The 21,447-nt window shown below is 41.3% G+C and overlaps 1 protein-coding gene across 5 annotated transcripts in view; it reads left to right on the top strand.

The window, feature by feature from the left end:
• Positions 1–21,447, top strand: part of OXNAD1 (oxidoreductase NAD binding domain containing 1) — a 41,791-nt gene that overhangs the window by 391 nt on the left and 19,953 nt on the right. Inside the window, exons 1-6 of one of the 5 annotated variants that reach the window (XM_077811304.1) lie at positions 289–537; positions 2,582–2,749; positions 8,530–8,688; positions 10,026–10,089; positions 14,697–14,803; positions 20,405–20,546. In XM_077811304.1, the coding sequence (XP_077667430.1) occupies positions 8,558–8,688; positions 10,026–10,089; positions 14,697–14,803; positions 20,405–20,546 (444 nt within the window). In that variant the 5' untranslated portion in view covers positions 289–537; positions 2,582–2,749; positions 8,530–8,557. Of the gene's footprint in view, positions 1–200; positions 235–288; positions 538–870; positions 959–2,581; positions 2,750–8,529; positions 8,689–10,025; positions 10,090–14,696; positions 14,804–20,404; positions 20,547–21,447 lie in introns of those variants that run through there. The other 4 variants (XM_077811305.1, XM_077811302.1, XM_077811303.1 and 1 more) reach the window with 4 other exon arrangements.

Here is a 21,447-nt window from a genome sequence, read left to right as displayed (position 1 = left end):
ATGGGGCTGCCGCTCCCCTGTGAGCGCAGCTTCAGGGGCGAGAACAGTTATTCCCCCCCAAACCCCCCGCCCTGGGGCACAGCTTCTGATGGGGCAGGCGGTATTTCGCCTGCGCTTCGGACCACGGGTCCGTAGGCGCCAAGGCGAGCGGCGGGGCGTGGCCTTGATCACGTGACTATGGCACTGGCGTCGCGGCAGGCGGGCGCCCCATCACGTGATGCGGATGCGCCGCCGGTAGGGCAGCTGGGGTGCCGGGTGCACGTGCGCGGGCGGGCGGTTGCGGGAGGAAGGGGGAATGAGTGACTGAGTTGCCCGCGTGAGTGTGAGCGCCAAACAGTTACGCAGCGGCCGCGCGGAGAAACAAGTCCCCGACTCCGCCTCTTCTTCAGCCGGGGTGGTGGCTGAGGCTTGGCTGGGCCCCTCTTCTCTGTCTCCGCCCGGGGGGAGGCCCAGGCGGCCGGGACCTGCTGAGGCAACCAGTCACTGGCGCGGGCGGAGAAGCGGAGCAGGGCCTCGCTAGAGAGCGAGGGACGAGAGGTGCGTCGTGCCGCACTGAGCGCCCAGAGCGGCGGCGGCGGGGCCTGGCCTGGCGCGGCGCGGGAGCCAGGGACCCCCCAAATCCGGGCGCTGGGCCCGCGCGCGCCGAGCTGCGTGTGAACGGCGCCCCCCTGCCCGCGACGCTGCCCTGCCTGCGCGGCGTCGCTGAGCCGGGCCCGGGACTCAGCCAGCAGAGCGAGCAGGGAGGCCGGGGGGTACATTGGGCCCAGCTGTCAGCGGGAAGCTAAGGCGGCCGGGTAGGACCCGTGCACTTCCTGCGGGCAGTGCCCTGCTCAGGGGGAAGGGGCGGAGTTAGTTTGGCTTTAGCTTTGGTCGGATGTTTCCTGTGCCGCGGGTTCCACCAAGCGTGACAGAAATATAATACAGGCAAATAGCGATATCGGTTCCAAAAGTGACATTCGTAAGTAGGTGTGAGTGGCTGAAAGCAAATGTTCCCACGTGATGCTACAACCTAATCTAGCGATGTTGGTCCCGTATAATGGGTTGCACACATGTATACACATAGATAAAACCTATTGCTTGTATATGCTCATTAACAGTGACAGCAACCAGTTTTAGGATACCTCTAAAATAAAAGTTTGCAATTATGACTGTTCTATAGAAGCAACAATATGTTTTTAAGGCCCTCTTGTTATGCTATTAAGAAAGAGGAAAAGACGACTGGCAGCTTTTTGTAGGTACAGTAGAATCTCAGTTATGAACACCCTGGGAATGAAGGTTGTTCTGAAATAATTCTGAAATGTTCATAACTGAATAAAACATGGTTCTTTCAAACGTTTACAACTGAAAATTAACTTAATATGGCTTTGAAACTTTAGGGAAGAAAAATACTGCTTGTAACCGTCTTAATTTAAATGGAACAAGTACAGAAACCGTTTCCTTACCCTGTCAATTTTTTTAACCCCCCCCCTTTTTTTCAGAGTAGTTTACGTTTAACACAGTACTGTACAGTATTTGCTTTTGTGTGTGTGTCTGCTGCTGCCTGATTGCCTGCTTCTGGTTCCAAATGTGGTGGTTAACTGGTCAGTTCATAACTTCACCGTTCATAACTGAGGTTCTACTCTATATTGTTTTGTAACAGAACATTAGTGGAGTGAAATTTACAGTAGTGCACTCTGCAAACATATTTTACTGTCATCTTCTAAAATGGCTTGCTGTCCTTGAGAAACTTGATACTGTTTGGAAAAAATATATATACTTACCGTGGTCAAACAGAATTTTAGCCCTGGGTGAGTGGGCCAGGAGCAAAGCATCTCCTGAGTTACTTGCTCCGTTCTTAGAGAGGGAGCAAGCAGACTGGATCCACTGTAGTGCTGTCCTGAGTGGAAGGAGAGGAACAAGGAAGTAGCACCACATCTCTAATAGGATGGAGGGGGAAAGGGAGGAATAGAGTGATTGGAACTGCTGCTGCTTTTCTTGGAGGGAAGGGAGAGGAGTGGAAATGGGAATAAGGAATGGAACAGTTCAGATGAAGAGGTGCTGGGCAAATGAAAGCCCTCGTGCCCATCTAGGAGGGCAGTAGCTCCAAAATAACGTATTTTATAGAGTGCTTATTGTCAAAGCACTTCATAATCTTTTCTTTAAAGATGCACTGCAAAGGCATTCAGTTTGTCTGGTTTGTTTTAAACAGTTGTGGTTTGAATGTGTTTGTTTCCCTTCAGTAGTTTGATAAAGTTGAAGCTAAATCTTCTTTCCACCTTTACTTGACAGTGCTATGGTTCATTAATAGGTAGGGGTGGTTGTCCTTAATTCATTAATGGGAACAGAAAACGTCCAGAAGTAATTTCTAGGGTGGAATTTCTAGCGCAGAATTCATTCACTTAGGGAGAGGAACTCAAAACTCATTTATAGGAGAGTTTGGAATTTATTATAGGGTGATGTGTTGATTACATGGCAATGTAAATTATGTAGGGGTAGCTTTGAGGGAGCATGCTTGGCGGAACAGATTTTTTTCTACTAACTAGTAGGGCTTAGCCTTGGTCTGTGCTACCAACTTATGTTGGTATAACTATGTTGCTCGCAGGTATGGAAAATCCTCATTCCTGAGCCATGCAGTTATACCGACCTAACTCCAGGTGTAGACAGCACTATGTGAGCGGGAGAACATAGCTACTGCCTTTTGCGGAGGTGCCGTACCTATGCCAATGGGAGAAGCTTTCCTGTCGGTGTCACAAAGTGCTACAGAGGCGCTGTAAGTGTGGACAAGCCCTACAGTCATGTTTACACTACCACTTGTGCCGGCAAAACTAATGTTAGAGGTGTGAAATAGAACACCTCCTGAGCGACTTAAGTTTTGCTAGCATAAGTGATAGTGTGCATAGTGCTATGTTGGTGGGAGAGCTTTTCATTGTGGTTTTATTATGTTGACAGGAGAGCTCTCTCCTCTTGACGTAGAGTGGCTACACGAGTGATCAGTACAGCTATGCCTCTGCAAGCTCGCTGGTGTAGACACAGTCTTAGTCTTTAGCTGACTATCGTGTGTGTTAAGGGAATCTTTCAAGCCCTGAGTATTGCAGCTCTTACAGCAAAACTCAGTCTGTTTTTTTGTGTTCACTATAATGACTTACTATTCAGCTCATGTTTTGGCCTTGCCTTCCCCCATTTTTAAAGTCTTAGTTTAAAGATAAAAACCACTCCCCTCTTGAAGGAAATGGCACTGTCAAGCAGGGCTGGCCTTACCATGAGGTGAACTGAGGTGGCCGCCTGAGGTGCCAGACTCTGTGGGAGTGCCACTAGGACCCAGGGTGTAGAAAATTGTGTCTGCTGCTGGTGCATATGTACTCTCTCTGCTCTAGATGCACAGAGATGGTGGAGTGCTGTGCTGGAAGAAGGAGGGCACAAGAGACATAAGAGGCAGGCAGGAGAAAAGGTGAGAGGGAATAACAAAGCAGCAGGAGTTGCAGGGAAAGAGAAGGAGGAGCCTTTTATGTACCTTTCTAGCACCTCCAGGAGCTTGGACTGATTCACACCAGCTTCTCAGGGAGTTTCCTGTTTCCTGCTGCTTCCCTGAACCCACTTGAGGAGAACAGGCAGTCAACTGAAGTAGCAGGAACCAGTTAGGCCCTTAAGACGCTGATATCTTCCCTCACTCAGGCCCTGCTACCAGCCTGCTTATTTGTCCCCTTTAACTGAGTGTTGAGAGCCACTATAGCTGGCACAGAATAGCAGTCATGAGTGAAAGAAGAAAATGTCCCTCTGGGGCAGGATTCAGAAAAAGAAAGAAAGCAAAGGAAGCTTTTCTATCTAAGCAGGAAGGAACTCTCCAGAGATACATAGACACAAATGTTCACGGTGAGCCTTCTGGCCCCAGTGAGGATGTGAGTGGTGAGGAGATGCCTGATCTTCCAGTTAGAGCGCAGGTGACCTGGCAGCTACTGCAGCATCTGTATCTCCATCTCAAATGGATGTAACCATGCAGATTCCTGAAGAAAAGTGTAGATCAGAGAAGAGTGTGGTGGAGGCGCAAGAAACAGCTGCTGCTGAGTTTAGTTCCTTAAGTCTAAATGATCCAGGACTGTGGACCCACTTGAGCAGTAGCCTGAGGGACTTCCTTGTACTGCATGGGCCACAGCAAGTGAAAAACTTCATGTTCCCCAAAGACAATGAAAATAGAAGTTTCCATCCAACACGTTACTGGTGTGAAATCCCTAATGGTGACAGAGTGGAGAGGCCATGGCTTATATACTCAAAAACCCAGAATGCTGCATACTGTTTTTGTTGCAAACTCTTCCAGTCTAATGTTCCAGCCACATTGGGTTCTACAGGAACAAAGGACTGGAAAAATCTGGCTAGAAATCTGGCATGCCATGAGAAGGCAGCAAATCACCAGAGAGCATTCCATAGGTAGAAAGAGCTTGAGATGAGACTAAGGTTAAAGGCCACCATAGATGATCAGCATCAAGAGAAGATTGCATCAGTGTCTCTTTACTGGCAAAATGTTCTGAAAAGGCTCATTGTCATTGTGAGAGTGCTTGCTACCGAAAACCTAGCACTGAGTGGCACTTGAGATCAGCTGTATGTGCCAAACAATGGAAACTTCCTTAAAACTGTGGAGCTGATGGCTGAGTTTGATGCAGTACTCCAGGAGCAATTAAGCGGAGTCACCACCCAAGAAATGTACGCACACCACTACATTGGAAAAACAATTCAAAATGAGATCATACAGTTACTGGCAACAAAAGTCAAACAGAAGATTGTGGCAGATCTGAAGTCAGCAAGATATTACTCGGTTATTCTGGACTGCACACCTGACACGTGCCATATGGAACAAATTACTTTAATGGTGCGTTTTGTAACAACAACAGAATCTACTGAAAATGTCCTTGCAATGGTGACTGTCAGAGAACATTTTCTAGAATTTATTGACATTGATGATACTACAGGAGTTGGTATGACAAATGTGCTTCTTAAAAAGCTGGAAGATACAGGAATTGCGATAGCTGACATGAGAGGTCAGGGCTACGATAATGCTGCCAACATGAGAGGAAAGAGCAGAGGAGTGCAGACACGCATCTGAGAGTTAAACCCTCGAGCTTTTTTTGTCCCATGCAGTTCTCATTCATTGAACTTGGTGGTCAGTGATGCAGCATCAGCTTTTAATGAGGCTGCTGAATTTTTTAATGTAATTCAAAGCATCTATGTATTTTTCTCTGCATCAGCTCATTGATGGCAAATTTTGAAGCAACATTTGGGAACATTCTCTCTGACACTGAAACCACTGAGTGCCACACGATGGGAAAGTCGAGTGGAGGCGATAAAGCCTATCAAACACCAAATTGGGAAGATAGATGATGCCATAGTTACCATTATGGAGGATAATGCTATGACAGGAATTGTTCATGGGAGGACAGTGGCAGAGGGCAATGGAATCAACAGAAACATACGTAACTTCAAATTTCTGTGTGGCTTAGTGTTGTGGCATGACATACTGTTTGAAATAAACGTTGTAAGCAAGAGACTCCAAGGTGTTGACCTTGATATATCTGGAGCAATGGAACAACTGGACAAAACAAAGTCATCCTTACAGTCTTACTGGTCAGATGAGGGATTTCAAAATGTTCTGAAGAGTGCACAGAAGTTGGCAGAGGAACTTCACACTGAAGCTATTTTTCCACCAATTCAAGAATACAAGAGTCACCGAAGAAGAAGACATTTTGATTACGAGGCATGGGATAATCCCATAAGAGACCCCAAACAACAATTAAAAGTTGAATTCTTTAACCAGGTGCTAGATTGTGCAATACAGTCAGCTGAATGTTTCATGCAGCTCAAGGGACACAGCAGTATATTTGGGATGTTGTATTCCAAAACTCCTCACTATACCTGAAGAAGTCCTACACCAGCAATGCAGGGCACTAGTCAGTGTTAACACATAATGACATGCATGATATTGATGCGAGTGATTTAGGTGATACATTTCAGCAGGATCAACTCCAAAGGCTGTTCTGAAATATATGTGCACAAATAAGATGACTACCCTCTTTCCAAATGCTTTTGTTGCGCTGCGCATACTTCTAACACTTCCTGTAACAGCTGCCAGTGGAGAACACAGCTTCTCCAAGCTGAAGTTAATAAAAACACATCTATGCTCCACAATGACACAGGAGAGACTGGTTGGCCTTGCAACCATCTCAATAGAGCATGAGCTGGCCCAGACTGTGGACCTTCAGGAGGAAGCAGTTCAAATCTTTGCAACCAAGAAGGCACAGAAAGCACTACTTTGATTATTCAAACAGATAAAAATGCCAGTGTTTACTATGCAGACAAGAAAAGTTACGTTTGCTGTGCAGGCATTTGAAAATTAAGTGTGTTACTTAAAATTTTTGAACAAGGCATTTGAAGTTGTTAGTTCTCCTTTATTGGGACAGGTAGCAGAGGAGTACCATGAGAGGAGTAGAACAGGAAGAAGGCAGAATTGAGACCTTTCTAAATTTTGGCCCAAGTGAGGGGGCATGGAAGCATCAATTTGAGCTCCCCGCCTCAGGTGCCAAAATGTTGTGGGCCGGCCCTGCTGTCATTTAAAGGTGGAAAGAAGGTTAGCTTCAATGTTATCAAACTACTGAAGGGAAGCAAGCACATTCAAAACACAACTGTTTAAAACAAACCACCCAAACTGAATCCCTAAAAGTAAGTTGCAGTGGGATTCTGAAGTTAGGCCATTTACCAGCAGATGTTGTTATGGTTAGTAGAACTGGTTTTTAAGGATATTGGAGGATTAAACAAGAAGCATCTCTGAAAAAGGACAGTGATGTTACTTGTTTTATAATTTTGTCGATTATGTCAAAAAGCCTTAGATATTCTGATATCCGTTATTAACAGTTGGCTGTTGATTTTCTGAAATGTACTTAGCATCTTTGCTATTGTCGTGATGTCACATGATGTTACAGTTATCTGCCAGTAGCAGGGTTTGAAGTTAAGGGAAAAGCTACCTGCTGTCTATTCCAGTCTTTTCCTATGCTGACGTATTCCAGTCTTTTCCTATGCTTTTCTTTTTGCAAATACAGACTAACATGGCTGCTACTCTGAAACCTGACGTATTACTGTGGCTCTTTGGCAATGTACATTGGTAAATTCTGGCTGCTTCTCAGGCTCAGGTTGGCCCCTGTTCTAAATCATATACTGCAGGAAAAAGTTTTGATAAACCATTGTTCAGTCCTGGTGCCTTATGACAAGACACTTTTATAGAATCCTATATTAAAAAGTTGCAGTGAACTGTGCAGATAAACGCTACAAAGTTATCACTAATTGAGAAATGTTAAAAGTAGCAGCAGCAGCAAACACTTCTTAAATCTGAAATTGGGCATTTTAAATAAATAATAAATGCATTCTATTTCTGAGGGATCTACTTAAGAAAGCTCTGCCTTCGATTTTCACAAGAGTATAAACAGGAGACTTTATTCGGTAACCAGCCAATGCAGTTCTTAGTGAAAGCCTAGGAACATACAGTATAATCAGTCAGGCATACCGGATTGTTGCCATTTTAAAGAATTCACAGTGGAAAAAAAAAATCCTTTCTAAAATCAATACATAAATCCAGTGTATGTCAAAGTAAGATTTTTAAATGTGAATGAGAGATTAAGAATACTTGTAGAGCTGCAGGAGGCTGCAACATCAGTAAAATGCATCCTGAAAATGAGATCAAGAGTTATGGTAATCCAATCTCAAAAAAACCAGAGGCATGTACTAACAGAAAGACATATTGGTTCATTGGGGGCCTAATCCTGAAAGTGAAGCCAAGGGTGTTTCCTAGTTTGTTTTCTTGTACTATTCTTGATCACTTTGCTTTTGTCTGGTCGGTTGGTGCAGCTGCTTGTTCAGATAGTAGGTGGTTTTGAATCTTAAAAGCTATATTCTCACTGTATTATGTAACTGTCTGCACCTTCAGATGAAAATGTACTGCTCAGGCTTTTACAAACATGAGTCTTATTGAGGATATACAAATCACTATAGTGCAATATTATGCTTATTGTATCATCATGCTGTACATTCATCGTTTTTAAAGGTAATTTTTGAATCGTTAGGAAAGATCAGGGTGTGTGCAAGTGTCCTAGGCACTTGCTTTATAAGCTTTCCCTTGCTGTCCAACCAGTATGCCCTCAGTGATGACCTGGAGGGACGACTTGTAAGGGTGAGAAGATAGTTGTCTCCGTGCCTGTTCAATTCTTTGCTATCTTTTGATATTACAATTTTGGTTGTGATTTTTATGCTCTGGGCACCTGCCCCTTGGGAGCAAACTGTGACCAACCCATTCCACATGGACGGCTGACTAAAAAAAAAAAAAAAAAAATTAAATTAATTGATGGATATAAAATATATACTCAAAATTAACTATGTTTTATAGTTTAGGATAAAGGGGAGATGTTTACTGGATATTGGAGGTTTTGAACTGTTTTCAAACCTGATGCCTGTTGATTTAATCAAGTTGAATAATAAGAAACTGTTGAATAATTATTTTAAATTGAATTTTTTCAGGAGCTGGTGATTTTGACCAGGGAACACCATGGCCCACACTACCATTTTTGCTGCTTTTGCTGTTCCTCAGTTACTGAGAGGTACTGCTCGAATTTTCCCCACTCTTTCTGCATTGTTACGGTTGAAGTACTCTGCTTTGTTACACTGCACAATGAATGGGTAGGTTATCAGTCTACAAACACGACTAAATATTTTGTTTTTAAAGAGATTGTGATGATAAATGTCATGAGTGTCAGAGGCTGAAAAAACTTTAAAGAACTATAGAAATACTCTATCAATCACCTGGTTGTATTTTAAAGACATTAGTAAATAAGGCTGGCTGTCAAACAAGAATTCCATTCACAAAAAATGTTGAGGTGTTCAAACTGGGTTTTTGCAATCTTTCAACAATTTTTGTGAAAAAACATGAGAGGGAGACATGAATAACCTAGTGCTTAGGGCACTTACCTGGGTTGTGGGAAACCCTGGTTCAAGTCCTTGCTCTGCCTGACCCAGATGAGTGCCCTAACCACCAGGCTATAGAGTTAGTCTCTGTCTATCTCTGCTATTAGAGTTGTTCCATTTTGTATAACTAGGTAAATATTCATGGGCAAGAGGTTCTACAGCCCAGTGGTTCTCAACCAGGGGTACATGTACCCTGATGGTACTCAGAGGTCTTCCAGGGGGTACATCAACTCATCTAGATATTTGCGTAATTTTACAACAGGCTAAATTAAAAGCACTAGCGAAGTCAGTACAAACTAAAATTGCATACAGACAGTGACTTGTTTATACTTCTCTATTTACTATATGCTGCAATGAAGTATAATGTTTATATTTCAGTTGATTTTATAATTATATGCTCAAAATTAGAAAGTGAGCTATTTCAGTGGTAGTGTGCTGTGACACTTTTGTATTTTTAGGTCTGATTTTGTAAGCAAGTAGTTTTTTAAAGTGAGGTGAAACTTGGGGTACACAAGACAAATCAGACTCCTGAAAGGGGTACAGTAGTCTGGAAAGGTTGAGAGCCACTGGTGGTTAGGGCACTCACCTGGTATGCAGGAGATCCAAGTTCAAGTCTCTGCTCTTAATCAGGCAGAACATGGACTTGAACTTTGGCCTCCCAAATTACCAGTGAGTATTCACCAGGCTTGGTTGTTGTGGTGTGTGTGTGGATCTCTCTTTCTCTAGTTGTGACCAGAATTTTCACCCTGGACCAGAGAAACCTGTGTGATGAAAGTTTTGTCAAAACAAATGTTTCTGTGAAAAGTTTTGTTTTTGGAAAACGAGTATTTTCTGTTGAAAATTTCCCAACCAGCTATTAGCATTCTAAGATTAAATCTGAGGTGAGATTAGTGTCTGACTTCTTTTAATTTTTGTTTAAATTAACATAGTGTAGAATGGCAGATTGATTAAAGTGGTTACATTGTCAATAGAAATTTCTACCTTTTTAAGCGAAGCACTAATACTTTGCAGTTGCAATAATGACGTTAATCTTGATTTGCTTTTTGTTGAAGCACAATGAAATCCAAAAGGAAAACAGATCATCTGGAGAGAACGGCAAATAACTTTCGACAGGAGGTTAGTGTTCTGTTCTACAGAAGGGAAATATTTTTTTTTGTGTTATGAAGAGACTAGATAATCCTATTTGATGGTGATTAGGCTTCTTTTTTTTCTATATGAGATTTTGTGTCATTTGTCATTTTTCTTTTTTGCATTTATATTACGAAGACACTGTTATAAAAGGGCATGTTTTCTTTTGGATGGGTGAAACAAAATGATGTTAAAGAATCAGTGTCTGTCATTCCTTTTTGACATGTTTAATCAGGAATTAGTCGTCCCCTAGTTCAGTTTGGATTGTTTTAGTTAAGGAAATCTTAGGCACTTATTGTTTTGTAGTACCATCATTGATACATAGGCTTTTAAGGAACAATGCGATTTTCCCCTGTTTTTAATTTTATTTTCAAGTGTTTTAAAGGTTACCTGGAAAGGAAGAAAAATAGCTCTTGCCTTCTTATTTTATGATGTATAAAGAAAGGCTGAAAAATTCAGAGATCATTTGGTGAGGGAAGGATTTTTCTTTGCTTGTGTTAGGTTACAAATGTAAGGAATGTCAAGTCTTGTCCTTCATCAGAACCAAAGAACATCTTCAAAAGGTATCTGATACGTACAATAACTCCTCACTTAACGAAACATTAACTGGGACGTCATTATTAGGTCATTGGTCTATTAGAGAACATACTCCTTTTATGTCCTGCAGTGTTCCCTTAGAATGTTGTTTGGCTCCCGCTGCTCCGCCCACCCGGTGCTTCTGCTGGGGAGTGGGGAGAGAGCACGGGGGCTTGCCCCATTCCGCCTTCCCGGCGCTCCTGCTGGAGTCCACTTGCCCTGACTTCACTCCCTGCTGGAATGCCGGGCAGGCGGAGTGGGGCAAGACCCCATGTCCTGACCCTGCTATGCCCCTGCCTCAGCCAAGCTTCACAATCGTCATTGGTGAGTACAGTATTACATGGTTTGTTTAAAGTTATTTAAAATTTATACAGTATATGTACATAATGTCTTTTGTCTGGTGAAAAAAATTTCCCTGGAACCTAACCCTCCCTGTTTACATTAATTCTTATGGGCAAATTGGATTCGCTTAAAGTTGCATTTTTCAAGAACATAACTAGGATGTTAAGTGAGGAGTTACTGTATTGTGAACTTCCGTATACTTTGATTTAAGGGATGAAAGTGCTGTATCTTTAACATACAATTTTTTTCTTTTGTTTGTAATAAATTAGTTTAAATAAGTTAACAAAAGAGTTGTAAATATTCTGAATATAAATAACTTGCTTTCTCCATTAATAAGGTTTCACTACTAAAGTGATTCTACATCCTTTTTTGAATTTCAGTGTGTCTGGGAAGTGGAGGTGTGTTAAGGGATGGGCATTGGTTAGCTTGAAGAGGGTATGAAGAACTCTCAGGGCAAGTAAAGGAAGGATGGTTCAGTGCTGCTACCTCAACTTTCTGGAACATCTGGGAAATTTTTCTCTCATGCTGAATTTATTCTTAGTTGTTACATGTTGTCACTTGATTTCTGACCGGTTAGAAACTGGTCAGTTCAAATCTCCTGTTTAGCTGTATATCCTATGTAATTCGCTTCCCTCTCCACATTACCTTGCTTGGTTTTTGTAATCCTTTGGAAAGATTAGTGTAGGATATTTGTGTTGCAGTAATGTGGATGAGTACACTAACTATCACATACTCAAGGATGTAGCATAAGTAGCAAGTGCAAGAAAGAGGAGCTGAAACTTTGTCCTCCTTCAGTGAAATCCAGATTAAAAGACCCAGACATTCAATTTTTTTTTTCTTCTGCCAAATCTTGATCTGGGCCAGTTGGTTACTTTTATGGATGGTGAGAATCTTTTTTGAAGGTCCTTGATCACCCTACATCAAACTTAGTTTTCTGCACCAACTTACTACTGAATAATAATTAAAATTCCAGTGTTTTGTCAAAAAGGCCAAAGAACAACTGGAGGGGGTGGGGGTGTTGGGGAGGGAAGGGGAGAAGGGATGTCAAAAGTGTATGCACGTTTCCTGCACTAAGACCTTTACATAGGAGAAACATTTAAATAGCCTACCTGACACTTGTCTCGTTAACCAGTGTGACTGCATTTCCTGTTTAATATTGTCTATTAAAGTGGAAAAGAAAAGTACACTACTCTAATTTTGTTTTAAGTTGGCAAGTGTTCTGTTCTTTTACTGGACAGTAGACATGTTCAAATGTTGTTTTATGGAGAAATTCATTTCCTGTCATGTGTTTTAAATCAGAGCAAGACTGGTTAAAGTTTCATTTGTTAAATTATTTGATCTCGTACAGATGAGAAATGGCACAATCATGTGTTATAGGAAACATCAGACTGGGAGAGCTATTGTAGTAGATGGCATTAAACATTTTTAAAATGCTTTACAGCCTAGGACATAGACTGGCCTATTTACTAAACTAGTTATAGTAATTCTGTTTTGCTGAATTTTCAACAATAACTAAAAAGTCTGTGGGGGAAGGAGGATGGACAGGTATCATGCAAGTTAGCTGTTAATATTATAAAACAAGAATTGTATGTTTTGATACACATTGCTGACAGTCTGTTTGTATCCCTGTATTATTGAACATTAGTATGATTGATTGTTTTATCCTGTAGATCGGGGCGGGCAAACTTTTTGGCCTGAGGGCCACATCAGGTTTCTGAGATTGTATGGAGGGCTGGTTAGGGGAGGCTGTGCCTCCCCAGACAGTCAGGTGTGGGCCAGCCCCCGCCCCCATCCAACCCCCCTGTTCCCTGTCTTCTGATGGCCCACCTGGAACCCCTGCCCCATCCAACCCCCCCTCTCCTTCCTGACTGCTGCCCCCATTCAACCCCCCTTGTTCCCCGCCCTCTGACCACCCTGACCCCTATCCACACCCCCGACCACCACTCCAAACTCCCCTGCCCTCTGTCCAACCCTCCTGCCCCCTTACCAGTAAGGGTTCAGCATTCAGAAACATCTTAAGGCTGCCCTCCCTGGGACCCTTTCTACCACCCACTTTGTTTTCCAAGTTTTGCTCTCTGTTGTGAAAAGGTAATAGAAAAAGAGTCTAGCAGATCAGCTCATCTTCTCTAAGAGTTGGCTTGTGCAGTACCCCTCACAGGAGCTGGCAGGGTAGCCTTCTCTCTGCCTTGTAAACAGCTCTCACCTTTTGAGCTGTTCGGCTTCCTTTTAAGCTCCACCTTAATTTGGAGCATGCTCTGCAGCTGCGGCTGGGCTGGATCATCAGAGCACAGAATTGCTCTTTAACCCCTTCAGCACTTGTATGAGGTTTCCCATCACACAGAGAAAAAGTTTGGGAACCACTGGTGGTAGCCCCAAATTCACCAAAGATCACCTAACATCCAATTTAGCAAGCACAGTAATAGTCCCATGAAAACTGATGGAACAAGTACCTTGCTGAGTCAGGGCCATAGTGACTGTTTATAGTAGTTCCATTTTAGAGATTTTTGGATATCTGAAAAGAGTCTTTATTTTGAAGATTACGATTTCCACTGTCATTCAGTTCACACTATTTGTGGTGTGTGAATGTTGTACATTATAGATGTTCAGTAAAAATAGCCAGATGGGGATAATGTTGCACGTTTGTATCTAGATCAGGGATGGGCAAATTTTTTGGCCTGAGGGCCACATTGGGGTTCCGAAACTGTATGGAGGGCCGGGTAGGGAAGGCTGTGCCTCCCCCAGTAGCCTGGCCCCTGCCCCCTATCTGCCCCCTCCCACTTCCTACCCCCTAACTGCCCCCCTCAGAACACCCGACCCATCCAACCGCCCTTGTCCCCTGACCACCCCCTCCCGGGACTCCTGCCACTAACCGCCACTCTCGAAACCCATCCCCTATCCAACCCCCCCAGTCGCCTGTCTTACCCGACCCCTATCCACACCCCCACCCCCTGACAGGCCCCTCAGGACTCTCATGACTATCCAACCACCCCCTGCTCCTTATCCCCCGTCTGCCCCTTATGCAATCCCCCCACTCCCTACCACCTTACCATGCCATTCAGAGCATCAGGACTGGCATCCGTGCCGCCTGGCTGGAGCCAGCCACACTGCTGTGCAGTCTAGAGCACTGGGGCAGGCCGGCGGCTCTCGCAGCCGCACTTCACGGCAGGAGCTCGCAACCCCACCACCCGCAGTGCTGGCTGCACGGCAAGCTGAGGCTGCAGAGAAGGGGGAACAGTAGGGGAGGGGCTGGGGGCAAGCCTCCCTGGCCAGGAGCTCAAGGGCCGAGCAGGAGGGTCCTGTGGGCCGGATGTGGCTGGCTGCCCGCAGTTTGCCCACCTCTGATCTAGATTTATCTTTCTTTTGTTTTAAAAGGTAACCAATAATCTAGAATGTATATAGTTACATTATTTTAATCCAGATTAAACTGAATTTTATACACAGGTTTAGATTAACCCTGATTAAAATTACCAAAAAATCTTGGAGTTGTAGTATACATTTAATGAGGTGTGGTTTTCTGTGTGATTCAGTTATTATTTTGCCACTGTGGTGGATACTTCATAATGTTTTAAAATTATGAAATGCTATAGTTAATGACGCATAACTTCCACGGACGGTCTCGAGCACATTTGCTGAAAATGACACCACTGTAATATAATGATTCATTCTTATTTCTCTAGGTTATATCTCCAGCAAAAGTGTGTGGCATCACCAATGAATCTGAAACAGTTAAAAGACTTCGCTTGGCTGTCACAAATAAGGATTTTACTTTTAAAGCAGGACAGTGGTAAGACTTCTCCCTGATTTTGTGGAGGGAAAATTGCTTACAGAAAACCCAGGATGATGAAGTGATAAAAGGAAGATACTGGGATAATGCATCTCCATTATATTTATATAACATACTATTTTAGTCATAAATGATATATGAAACAGCTGATAAATTCAACCTCATAATTGTAAACTATGTTTTATTAAATACATCCATATTTCATACAAATAGAAAAAAAATAAAAATTAATATTTGCCAGTTTTCATTTTCATTCCTTCAGTGATGACCTGTGGTTTATATCCATTAACTTTTTGCTAAATGAACATCTTTACACACTACTTGTATTCCATTACTCTAGCTGCACAGTGGAGCAGAGACTGAGTGCTGCAAATTTGAAAGTTAATTTTAATTTGGTTTTACAGTTTTCTAATTAAAAAACCCCAAAAAGTAATGTTGATCTTTGTCCCCCTAACGTTAGATCTGCTGGGTTAGTTTGGGTAGGCGTATACTTGAAAACAAACCCAATTCACTGCTTAGGCCATTCTATGGATTAACTGTTGTGACACTTCCCAGGGATACCCAGGGCTTTAAGGCTCCTTCCTACCACCTGTCTTTATCATGAAGAATCCTTGTCTGTGACTTTTGGGGGTCAGCTCCCCAATTCCACTGGCCATGAGCAACACAAGTACTCCCCTCTAAGCCTTACAAGTCCTGTAGTTACTCTACAAGTAGTAATTAGCACACACTAATCCTCTAGCCCTCTAATCATTTCACTGGAGTGACCAGCCCCTCGTTCGCTGGTTGCTTGCAGTATTCACAGATTTGCTTCTTCCAAAGAAACAGTACATCCCAGTTTACCAATTCCACCTCAGATTGCTGCTCTACTGAACATGGAGCTCTTAGATATATTTATGGTGAAATCAGGAATAAGTTTCTTTAACAAAGCATGGAGATTCAAAGTAATAGCAAATAGAAGTATTGGAAACAAAAATGGTTACATATAAAATAAAACCATAACACGCATGCTAGACCCTAAACATAATTAACAAGATATTTCATGTCTTATTAAGCTTTGCTCACCCAAAAATCCTTGCAGCGATTTATAGCTAGGCTGGCTGCGATCCTCCTTTTACGAGATAAGCATGCTGTCAGCTTGCCTTCTCGGTGAAGGACCTGGGGGTTTGCTTGCATCCAATATATAACAGACCCATCCTTTTTATTTATTCATAAACCAGAGCACCCCTCACCTAGGTGTTTGTTGCCTCCTGGGAATTCACTCTCTTCTAGATTTTGCACGCTCTTAGTTAGCGTGTGGCTCAGACGGTAAATAGGCATCCATTGTGAGGTATACAACACACAGATGACCAGACAAGGACATAGGTGTCTGTTACCTCCTGCCTGAATGGAACATTTCTGCGTTATGTCACCTGCCTTAATTCAAGACCTCAAGAATGTAATTTTTAGTATAGATCTATAACTCCTTAAATATTACTTTGTGTACATTTTGCGCTGAGTAGGATGACCAGTGGGTGAACTATTATGCATACATCTGACGGATACCTGTAAAAACCTATGCACCCCCTGTGCCCTCTGGCAGTTGGCACCAAGCAGTCCCTGGGTTACAATTGCTATTTAAACAATGTTACGGTTTTAGGAGTGTTAGAATTTTTCAGGATCAGGAAGAATTTCATGTTTCAACTCAAATACTATTTTGTAGGATAAGTTATAATCTGGACCTCTCACTCTTGACAGTGAGAGACAAGGTGGATGAGGTAATATCTTTTATTGGACCAACTTCTGTTGGTGACAGAGAGAAGCTTTCAGACTTACACAGAGCTCTTCTTCATTTCCCAGATCTGAAGAGGAGCTCTGTGTAAACTCGAAAGCTTCTCTCTATCACCAGCAGAAGGTGGTCCAATAAAAGATATTACCTCACCCACCTTGTCTCTCTGATATCCTGGGAGCAACACTGCAAACAACTCTTCACAGTGGTCCTTTAACTTTTTTTTTTTTTTTAAACTTCCTGTTGGCTTAGTCAAGCTGGAAACTGCTTTTGCTGGAATCAAAGTTTAACTGCTAGGGTGTTAACAGCATGTGCTACCAGTGTAGTCTTAATATCCAGACTTTTACATTTAGAACCAGAAAAACAAGATGTTGATTGCAATAATTTTTGTTTGTGGAGCAATTTGTTGCAGTTTTTGCACATGTGGAGTGACTCATATTAAATTCTTGCTTGCCAGTTCTTCGAAAAACATTTAACCATCAAAAATGGTTTAGCAATTATCACTCTGAAAAATGAAAGCTTTAATTATAATTACTCTTTTCATATTTTTTTCCTTGAAAGTATTCTAAGGCTGTTTTTTGGCATGGCAACTTCTCTGTACTGGAAGCTATAAACTGAGGTCATGTTTTCTGAGGAACAGTGCCAAGAATCAACAATTTCCTGAATAGAAAACCCTAACATGTCAGTGACATGTGATAGTGAGATGCCAGAGCTAAAGTTTGTCTTCACAGCATAAACACAAAAAATGCAGCTTTCATAATCTTGGTTTACATAAGCAAAAAAAGTTGATTTGTTGTCCCAGGATATAATAGACTTTTGTTGTCTATCAAGTTACAAGTAATAATTAAAATGAACAAGAAGAGATTTATTACTGTAATAAGGCATTTTAAATGTGACAGATTGTGCATGCATATGCTTGTTTGTAAGTATCATGAAGGACAAAGGACCAGTAACTTTGAACTCATCTTAATACTTCTAACTTCTTATTCCAGCAACTGTTGGATATTTATCTCTTTTCTGAATCTTTGACTTTAAAAACTTTTAAGAGACAAAGGAGGATATGTGACTGAGACATACCTAAAAGTTTACAAATTCTCTTTCCTCTTTTTAAATGCAGCATCTTCCGTTATCTTGGCTTCCCCTTGTTGGATATATATATATTTCTAGAATTACTCCACTTAAACCATCACCAGTAGTGTATTACTTTGGAAGTCCTCCCATGTCTTCTCATACACTGTTAAAGTAAGGCAAGCCTTCAGAAGCAGCAGTCAGTTTAAGATGATATACTACAACATAGTACGTAGCCTACTAAAACGTCTGCTGTCTGGAGTGAGCTAAGTTTAAAAAATTATGTATTTTTTTTTAAACTACACACTTGCATAAATACTGTTTTAGAAGGTAAAATCTTTACCTAAAAGTCATGCTTTTTAATAATTTTTGAATTTAATGTGATCTCAAACAGGGTTTTAAGAAACTAATAATTTCTGCTGTCCATAACCAGCATACTTACTTTGGCATGATTGTGGACCATGATTTGTGGTTTAAGTGCCCTCCATCCTAGTCTGAGCATTCCAGTTTATTCCTTTCCTGGAGACAGTGGTACAGAGCTTTAGTATCCTCAGTTGAGGTGTTCTTTGGTATAGTAAGTATTACAGCACAGAATTGGATCATCTTTACTCAACTTCCCAGTCTAATTACTTTAGAGCCCGTTTACCAGAAGTGCTCAGTACCGACAGCTCCATTTGAAGGCAATGGGAGCAGCAGGCACTGAGGACATCTGAAATTCAGGCCCTTAATTTCTCTAGATTAGGCAGTCTCCTCAGGCCTCCTGTTCTGTAAAACAATGTTTCTCAGCCTTTTCAGGTTGGCAACCCAAAAAATGACGACCGTACATTTACTATAAAAGAGTAAAAAATGTATTAATGATAAGCCTATGTAACGTGTGTGTGTGTGTTTGAGAGATTGATGAAGAATACTTCTCTCTGAAGGGCAAGGGTGTGCTGTGAGTGGATATGAAAGATTTTCTGTGCTTTAGATAATAAAATTGTCAGTGCCTTACCCCACCTGCCGTTTTATAATCTCTTTTGGGATCACAACCCACCAGTTGAAAACACTGCTCAAAAACACCCATGCAATAGAAGTTGAACCACACTATCGCCATCCTCATTTAACTAGCCAACTTAATAACTCATTGTGCATTATCTGGGACTATTAAAGAAGCTGACAGACATAATTTTGATCAGAACTGAATATTTACTCTATAGCATTTTGTGCGGGGTGTCATCTCAGGCCTTAATTGACTAATCAGTCATTCTCCCATATTTAGCAGTCATTACCACTGTGCTCAGTTCACAAAGGGAGCAGCCCAACTGACTTTAACATAAAGTTTATAATGAGAGTCCAAATTTTGGTGTTTGCAGCAGAGAAGTGGGAATATTATTGATTGCTTGAATATTAAGGCAGCTCTCTTTAGGAGTTTGAAAAGCACCAATAGAAGATTCCAAGTTAAGATTTGACCCTGATTTTCAAAGATGATGGAACACCACAACTCCCATTGACCTTAGTTGATGTTCATCACATCTGAAAATTACCCCTAGTTTTCTGAAGTTATTTAAACTGAACTATGAGTATCTGTCTTTCATTTGTGAGTGCAGCTGGATGAAAATGGAAGACAAAGAATTGTAATGTTGTTGAGCATTGAATTTGACTTTTAGCTGCTCTGAAAGTAACATGACCTTATTTTTCAATACGATGTGAAACACATTTACTAAGACTCCATATTTTTTTAGTAGGCTTCTTATATTTTATGATATATTGTTGTTCCATAGCTTTATTAGCATCATTTGGGAATGATCCACATGCACAGAGAGAACCCCTGATGGCAAAGGCTTGTCTTGTAACTTGCCAGCCACTGATATACCTAGCATTCTATAACATGTTAATTTCTGAACTTTAAGTTCTTAAGCATGTGTTTTAAATTTAGTTTAGACCAACACACATTATAAAAATGCTTCTTGTACATTATCAAAATGTTGTATGTCACTAGAGGGTGCTGCAGTTTAGCATGTGAAGCACTATCACTTATTTTAGTAGCTTTCATTTTTTGACATTTAAAAATAAATAGGTATGTAAAGAATTTTTTTATAGTCCTTTTTCTTACTCTCAGAAGAATGTATGTGTATGCCATTAAAATCTGTTTTCCTAAATTAGTTTTCCAATCCCTTTCCCAGTAAGGTACAATAGTTTGAAAATGAAAGGGAGTATCTGTGGTGCTGAAAATAGTGGGAACTGAGTCCTCTGGCTGGACTATATTGACTTTTTAAATACATAGCTATACTTAAGTAAATGACTAATACTTAAATGACTAATAGTATTGGTAAATGATTAATACTTTTATACATTGCACTTAAGCCTCAAGAACAACCTAGAAATGTGCCAGTATAATACAGATGTAATTTACTTTCTGGCAATCTGGAAATAAAAAGAAATAATCCTGTCCCTTTACATTCATAGGTGAAAAGAATTCTGATTTGATGGCATTACTCAAGCTGTGTGTTCGGATGCCAAATGCTTCTTCTTATTAAGCTAGTAATAACAAGTGGTTACTCAACTTTGTAAAAAAGTTTTGTTCAGTTATTTTGTTATCAAAACATACAAATACAAAAACTGCTAGTGCACTATCTCTGTTGGGTTCTGAACCTTATAGAAATCAAAATGCACACGTTTTGGTAAACACAGAGTAGCTGAGATCAAGCCAACCGCTTTGTGTTGAAGGAAACTCGGCGAACATTCTCTCACATTGTTTTTAAAGTTCCTTTTATTTAATTGTTTCTTAGGGTAGATTTCTTTATCCCTGAAGTTGCCGTAGTTGGTGGATTCTCAATATGTTCCAGCCCTGGTCTACTGGAACAAGAGAGAGTATTGGAACTGGCAGTAAAACATACTGTACATCCTCCTGCTCACTGGATTCACACTCAGGTAAACGATATTTGCAGATGATTACACACTGAACAAGTCATTTTTCACTTAGAACTTGATTCTGTCCCGTTGAAGTCAGTAGCAAAACTCCTATTGACTTCAGTGAGTAGGGTATGGGCCCTTATTAATACACAATTTCTAAGCATCTCATTTAATTGGCCCTAACTTTCATCATGAATAAAATAATCTGCTTTGTAAGAGGCCGTGAAATAACGTAATTCGTGTGTGGTAACCTGAGTCTAAAGTTGTGATCTTCTAACTTGTTGGTGCCTCTCTTCTGAATCTGGCTCTTAGATACAGCTCTGTTATATTACATAGATATATCTAACATCCTGAATTTGTAGAACTTTCCAGCAATCATGTCTAACTGAAGGGTCACAGTTAGTAAGTTTAAATGTTTATACAGTTACAAATGGTTGACAGACAAAAATCTTATGTTATAAAAGGGACCCTTATGTCAGTAATAAATAATTGGTAAAGCAACACAATACTTCAGAGCTGACAAAATCCCAATACTCTGGATTGCACTTTGAGACAATTTAAAGCCTCTTTTTGTTTTTTTTTTTCGTTTTTGGTCATGCTAAGAGTGGTCTGATTCTTTTCTCCCCTGCTGTTTTGTGATGGGTGGTACTTGAGGCCTTGGAGCATTTTTTACATTCTACATTTTACATACATTCTCCTATTTACCACAGTTTAATTGTGGTCACGAGATTTCCTTCCACGCTGTTGCTCTTTCGTTCAGATATCATTCCTCCTACTTACTATCCTATGCCTGTCGTCCATAGTTCTCTAAGTATGGCTCCAAGGTCTAGGCTAACAGAGTCTTCCAAGGTTACAGCAATTGCTGCTCTGTTTATTGACCAGAAGAGTCACAGTAAAAATCAAGCAGTGAGAATCCCCA

This window comes from Eretmochelys imbricata, chromosome 2, assembly GCF_965152235.1.
Source record: "Eretmochelys imbricata isolate rEreImb1 chromosome 2, rEreImb1.hap1, whole genome shotgun sequence".
Classification (NCBI taxonomy): domain Eukaryota; kingdom Metazoa; phylum Chordata; order Testudines; family Cheloniidae; genus Eretmochelys; species Eretmochelys imbricata.
This window is presented reverse-complemented; position numbering and strand designations above follow the sequence as displayed.